A 7,329-nucleotide genomic window follows, 5' to 3' on the forward strand; every position below is an offset into this window, starting at 1 on the left:
AGGCCTACTTGTTGTTCCTAGAGTATTTAAAAGTAGAATGGGAGGCAGAGCCTTCAGTTTTCAGGCCCCTCTTCTGTGGAACCAGCTTCCAGTTTGGATTCGGGAGACAGACACTATCTCTACTTTTAAGATTAGGCTTCAAACTTTCCTTTTTGCTAAAGCATAGTAGTTAGGGCTGGACCAGGTGACCCTGAATCCTCCCTTAGTTATGCTGCAATAGATGTAGGCTGCCGGGGGATTCCCATGATGCATTGAGTTTTTCCTTTCCAGTCACCTTTCTCACTCAGTATGTATTAACAGACCTCTCTGCATTGAATCATATCTGTTATTAATCTCTGTCTCTCTTCCACAGCATGTCTTTTATCCTGTCTTCCTTCTCTCACCCCAACCAATCACAGCAGATGGCCGCCCCTCCCTGAGCCTGGTTCTGTCGGAGGTTTCTTCCTGTTAAAAGGGAGTTTTTCCTTCCCACTGTCGCCAAAGTGCTGCTCATAGGGGTTTGTTTGATTGTTGGGTTTTATCTCTGTATCTATTATTATAGGATATACTGCACAATATAAAGCGCCTTGAGGTGACTTTTGTTGTGATTTGGCACTGTATAAATAAAAATTAATTGAGTTGAATTGAGTTGAATGCTGTTGTTTTGTGGGGAATCAAATTGGGTTAAGGAATCCGGGAAGAGAAACGACTGCCTTGGAGTGGAGAATTGAGAAAGTGTCCAGAGCACCACAACAAAAAGGTTTTGTTTCAGAAAAACCCCTGAAGACCCAGTGTTTTGAATTTTAGTTTATGTTGATGGTTATGGTTTATTTCTGGGGCGACCGTGGCTCAGGGGGTTGTGAAGCGTATCTTTAACCGCCAGTTCGATCCCTGGGCTCTCTGTCCTGGTCGTTGTGTCCTTGGGCAAGACACGTCACCTACCGCCTACTGGTGATGGTCAGAGGGGCCGATGGTGCGATATGGCAGCCTCGCTTCTGTCAGTCTGCCCCAGGGCAGCTGTGGCTACAACTGTAGCTGCCTCCACCAGTGTGTGAATGTGAGAGTGAATGAATAGTGGAATTGTAAAGCGCTTTGGGTGCTTAGAAAAGCGCTATATAAATGCAATCCATTATTATTATTTCAGTTCATTAGGTTATCTAAGTTCTTTTTTAGTTCCCCCTTGTGTTTTAACCCCTGTGTTAAGTCTCCTTTGTCCTCTATGTGTTTCATGTCTGCATGTCTTTTGTTGTCAAGTTCATGTTGTCATGTCTGCTTTCCATTATGTTTCCTGTTTTATTTTGAAGAGGTCCTGTGTTCCTGTGTTCTATGTGTTTAGTTTTACACTCCCCTTGTGACATCGTTATGTTCATGTGTGTCAGCTGTTTCCCCATGTGTTCCCACTTCCCTCATTATCCACCAGTGTGTATTTAGTCCGTGTGTTTTCAGTCGTTCCTTGGCAGGTTGTCTGCTCGTCCACACCGTGTCTCCATGTTTAAAGGTTTTTTTTCCCATGTTTTATTTTACTTCACCCAGTGTAGGTTATTGTTTAGTTTCACCCATACCCTTTATTTGTATTTATTCAGCCTTGATAAACTGCTTGTTTTCTGTTAGTCCCCATCACGTTCCACGCTCTGTTCCGGTCTGCATTTGCTTTTTTCACAACACATACAGTCTGCCTCAGCCAGGACTGTAACAGCACTATACAACAGTTTTGCTGGAAAAAATCGCAAAGTGAGCTACTTCACATTACAATGGGCTCTGGAGAAGGCCACTTATTTGGGACACAATCAGATAGCGAGTCCCTTGTCTAAAAGGATTCAGCGATGTAATCCAGTCTAAATTCTTCTTTTTTGAAATGCCGTCATATCGCTGGCAGTAGAAACTTAATGTGACATAAGAGATTCTGCTATAAGCAATAAACATCAGGAACTAACTGGACAAATGTTTGATTGACTTGGCAACTTGACACTGATACTCAAGATTGCACCTACGCCACCCACACACTGACAAAATGGTGGATGTATGTTTTTGTAAAGGAGTAGGGAGATGACAGCAGACTTTTAGTTACCACTTTCTGTGTTATTCATGACAAAAGACATGCTGCGGAAGAGAGCTAGAGATTAATAATAACTTATAATAAAATGCAGAGTGGTGTATAAAACATAGTAAGGGAAGAAGAGATGAGAGAAGGAGAAATGTTCAGTGCATCATGGGATTGCAGCATAACTCAGGGTCACCTGATCCAGTTATAACTAACTTTATCAAAAAGGAGTCTGTATGTCATTGTGAGGGACCAAGCAGCCAAAGCAAAGAGGACACAGGCAAAAAAGTATCTTCAAAAAGGGTTTTCTTTATTTTAACCCTCAAAAAGTCCAAAATTAACAAAATTCAAAAACATACTTAGCAGGCCCATAAAAGAGGTCAACTAAATATAACTCTACGAAAAGTAATTTCCAGAAACTTAAACAAAACAAAGTGAGACACAACTTAACTCACAAACTGACCTAATTACAAAGACACATGAGGGTAGCTTCTATAATGATTTGGCCAAACCATTTACACACAATAGGGGGGAAACAAAAACACACTAATATTAACTAAGCACAGAATAACCTAACTAAACCTAAAACACCCCTGCTCCTGGTAAGCCCATGGTTGGTCCTGCTGAGCAGGCATTTTGTTCCTGCGAAGCAAACTAATAAAGTAAAAAATGGACTAATTTACTCCTGTGTGGCTGATGCCATCACAGTCATCCAGTATTGAGTGTGGACTGCAAGCCATATAATGCTGACACAAAGCTGATTGACTGCCATGAATAACTACATTTTAAGCAGACTAAACAGAAGCCTTTAAATTGCAGTTGCATTATGCATGTCAGTGTTTCAGTCCAGACCTCAAATGTTGACCTAGATCAAAAATTCAGAATCAACTGAATCAGTTAATGAAGAATCCATGTGCATTAAAGAAAAGAGAAGAAGAGACAGTCATGTTGATATGAACATTAGAGAAACACATCATGGAGCTGAAATATGATCCTGCTTCCTCATTTGGACTCATTCGCCTCAGCTGACACGTTCAACAGCAGACAGGTTTTTGTAGCAGTCTTTCTCACTGTGAGAAACCGAATCTTTGGCTCTGGAACTAAACTCTATGTAACAGGTAAGAACAAAGAATTTTCCTTCTGTTGTTTTATTGTAGACACTGAAAATATTTTAAAAGCCAGCTTCTATTGTTGCAGGTATTAGATGTTAGGTTTTCAAAAACTAAAATAGGAGAATTCATCTGCAGCCATTGTTACAGAAGAAAAGCTCAATAATCTCTGAAAACATGTTGAAATCTCACTGAACAACTAAAGTTATTCTTTGTTTCTGCAAATATTAGTGATGTTACAAATATTTAGGATTTGATCCTCTCAGTAATTCTGCTGGTTTTTAACACAAGATCATATTTGATATTCAAATAAGTATAAATAAATTTGTATATATAAGCTATGCTAAAGAGAAAATAGATAGCAGTTAATGGTGTGATTAAAAAATGTGATAACAAAAATTAGAATGAAATTGTTACAAGTAAGATTCGTTTGATGTGTGTGACTAAATTTCAAATGACAAGAAAAATGTTACCAGTAAATGCTTCTTTGAAAAAATATGTACAGGTAAATAACATTTCCCCAAACTGTTCCTCCCATACAACGTATCACGTAAAGTATGATCATTAATTTATATTATTTAAAAAAAGGTATTTAATTTTCATTCAAGTGTCTGATTAATTACATTTAAATGTGTGTAACAATTCATTCACACATTTAAAACATATCATGAAATAAACAATAGATGTGCTGCTGTTGCAATTGTTGGAGTATAAAATACAAGAATTGTGAAATCTATACAACAAATGTTTAAAAACCCCAATGCAAAAATGTAAATTTCATTGTTGAAATTATGTTGTGTTATGGTTAGTGCAGTGTGAAAGAAATAATTTCTTTTTGGAAACAAACACATTTTTGTTAGAATTTGTTTTTTTTTTAGATGGGAAATCAAATTTAAATTGTAAAAAAAAAAAATCACAATATACATTTACATGTGTGATGAGTCATATTTTGAAATAATATCAAGAAAATAAAAGAGAAATACATTTTATTTCATAATGTAAAGACACACTGAGTGTTCGTCATGTGAGCCATGATGACATGAGGTGATGACTGTGTTTGATATGAAGCTGAATCCAGTGTATGTAGTGAACTTTGTGCTGTATTGATGAGTAGTTTAGTGATCAGAGTCCATGTAGTTTCCAGGATCAGACTGAATGCAGTGCAGTGCTGGAAGCTGCTGCTGACTGTGTGAATGTGTGTCTGTGCTGCTTGTTGCTGCTGTCAAACTTCAGATGAGCAGGTAGTGAAGCCCGTGGTGAGCGTGTACCCAGCAGCATCCAGAGCCCACCTGGAGGGGAACAGCTCCCTGCTGTGTGTGGCCTCAGCCATGTTTCCTCCTCCGGTCCAGTTCTCCTGGAAAAGACAGAAGAAGAACGGCGGAGAAGCGGAGGAGCTGCCCCCTGCTGAGGGAGAGCAGCTGGAGCTCAGAGAGTCGGGACGCACCATTGCCATCAGGATGGTTGATCGTGATGTTTGTGACACATACATGTACAGCTGCTGGGTGAAGCACGAGGGGGGCACAGTGGAGGCCCAAACACAACAAGGTAATGAAGGCTTGGTGACTGTGTTGAGCAGTGATTCAGCTTCATGTGGAGATGCTGTCAAAGAGAGCAGAGCAGCAGAGGACTGACATTTCTCACTGCAGCTCCAAACATTTGACTCCTTTTCTGTTTCAGAGCTTCCAGCTCTTCCATCAACACTCTTCCACCTCCCACCAACTGTGCCTCCTCTTCCTTCTACACACGAGGTGAAGCTGCTCTGCCTGCTGTACACAGTGCTGATAGTGAAGAGTCTGGTGTACTGCTGTGGACTCTCTCTGCTGATGATGCTCACAAACAAGGGAGCGTCCACCAACTGCACACATGCTGACTGACTGTTTCCTGCTCGCCTTTTCTCAACAGTTAGAATCTGAAATAAATCCATCTTTACATGTATTGTTGCTCTGAGTTAGAATTCTTTTTGTACTTATTGTGACTTTTATTGTAGTAACAAAAATCATCAGGAATATTTTTATCACAAGTTTTCAGTTTGATTTGTTTTTGTTTGATTTTCAAATGTCAAACAGTGTAGTTGTGTTTGTGTGAATAATAAAGATTTCAAGATGAAGAGTTTGATTCGACTTTCATTGTGTGATGAACAACAAGCCGTGTGAGTGAAGCACAAACTGACTGTATCCAAACTTCCTGCAGCAGACGGGCTGTGTGGCTTTCTGCTCTGCAGCCTCCACACCGTTAGCTGTGGCTTTTCACTTTAATAACACAATGACAGTTACAAGCATGAACTCTGCTTCAAGAATGATTCCAGGAAGCATCTGTGTTCTTCACCTGTGAGAGAAACAGCTCAAATCCTCAACTCAGAGCTGACAAATGAACTTTCATGGACTCAAAGGAGAGACCATGAAGCCCCTGCAGTCTGCTCAGCTCCCATTTTATTAGCTGAGCTGAGTTTTTCATTCTGGATATCACACACGTAAGAACAGATCAAGTCTGAACAGCAAATGTTGGAGAATCATTTTGAAGTGTTGCTAAATGTCCTTATTATTACAAAAACTACTGAATGATTCAGAAAATCGTTTCCAACAAGCAGAAATATGCAAACAAAGTAGAAACAAGGCAACATGAGTCATTCAGATGCAGATAACATATTGTCCTTATTTTGAAGAACACAGTCATGAAATCTTTCTGTGTGTCATTCATTGAGTTGAAGTGCCTAATAGAAGAGGAAAAGCAGAAATAATCAATGATAGCTGAGACATTGAGAACATGGCTGTATGCCTGCTATCATAACAGGAAACAAAGCACACAAACAGCAAACAGACAATAATGTGCTCGCAGGTTGTTGTGTCATTTTTGACATTTAATGAAGTCACAAAAATGTGTGCGACTCATTAAAGGAGTCTGTACGTGTCAGTCAGTGCTCTGTATTCATGTGTTCACCTCATTAAAGTCACTGAGACACTTTTCTCCTCCAAACTTACAGCACAGCTTCATATTTCACTGACTGATTCTTTGATTACATCCATTAAGGGTCACACAGTGAAATTAGTGCAAACTTACAAATGTGTTGCAACAATTTTGGCCTCCAAACTGAACTTTGAGACAAACAGTGAAGCTGTGAGCAAAAAGAGGCTCCAGTGTGTGTCATGGTGGAGGAAACTGTTGTATTCCCACATTAAAAACATGCTGATCTTATTGGATTTTTCCCTCAAAGTCTTTTTCCTCCTTTTTCTCTTCATCCAAATGTTCTAGCAGGCTGACTGTGAGTCCCTGTTTAAGCTGTACAGCAGAAAGTAACAGCAGTCAGCGGCCTCCACTTGACTTCATGACTTCAACCCCTCGCACAGTCACTTTCACTTTCTTCCTTCTGTCTTTTAGTCCTAAAATGTAGAACAACACCAGATCAAAAGATTTGTGTCCTTCACTCACATCTTCAAATGAGACCTTCGATATCAGAGATGATACAAAGGCAACATTTGTCTTATTTCTCTTTCATGAATCAAAAAGTACTTTTGTACTGTTGTGTAAATGTGTGTGTAAAGGTGGATGACTGCCTACTGCAAATGAAATCTAACCATGGCTACAAATAAATGAAGCTGACGTGAAACACAGCCCTGTTTTTATTACTGTTTATAGATATTAGAATTGATGATCATCATTTGAATGATTCTTAAAAAGGCTTTAATGAATCCTTCAGTCTGAAACCAACTTGGAACAAAACACATTAGAAGATGTGGGAAAGAAGCACAGTGTGCACATATTTTAAACACACAACAGAACCACATGTGTTTGTTTCAAAGAAGATTTTTACTCTAAATGTTCTTATATATGATTTGGTTTTTTTAACTACTTTGTGTGCAATTTATGAACTTTTAAAATATTGAACCATATTATTATTTTTATTTTTCTATTTATTTATAGTTTAGTTATATTTAGTTTGTATATTTAGTGTTTTCATCACAGCTGTTAAACAACAGATAACAGTGTGTGATACTAAATTCACAGCAACATGAATGTTTCTGAGTGTTTGTGCATCATGTGACCCAGATTTTTGGATCTGCTGTCAGATTGAAATGAAGACGATGAAACCACAGCAGCTTCAGCTGAGCTGTCAATCAGCAGCAGCAGTCTTATCTGTGGGCCGCAGGGGCTGATGGGAGCTTTGAGGACCTGTTAGAAACCACGTGGCCCTCGTCTGATCTC

General features: G+C 39.2%; 1 protein-coding gene across 2 annotated transcripts; it reads left to right on the forward strand.

Annotated features, from left to right (window-relative positions):
* Window positions 1-2,691: 2,691 nt before the first annotated feature.
* Window positions 2,692-6,920, forward strand: LOC146496947 (immunoglobulin lambda-1 light chain-like). 2 transcript variants are annotated; one of them, XM_085141001.1, is made up of 3 exons: window positions 2,692-3,138; window positions 4,363-4,674; window positions 4,807-6,917. In XM_085141001.1, exons 1-3 carry the CDS (start codon window positions 3,009-3,011, stop codon window positions 5,001-5,003), a joined length of 639 nt encoding a protein of 212 aa, XP_084997127.1. In that variant the 5' UTR covers window positions 2,692-3,008; the 3' UTR covers window positions 5,004-6,917. The 2 variants fall into 2 exon arrangements, with proteins under 2 accessions (XP_084997127.1, XP_084997128.1); XM_085141002.1 differs by having other exon boundaries at window positions 2,695-3,138; window positions 4,816-6,920.
* The last annotated feature ends 409 nt before the right edge of the window (window positions 6,921-7,329 follow it).

Source organism: Neolamprologus multifasciatus, chromosome 18, assembly GCF_963576455.1.
Source record: "Neolamprologus multifasciatus chromosome 18, fNeoMul1.2, whole genome shotgun sequence".
In the NCBI taxonomy this organism is placed as follows: Eukaryota; Metazoa; Chordata; class Actinopteri; order Cichliformes; family Cichlidae; genus Neolamprologus; species Neolamprologus multifasciatus.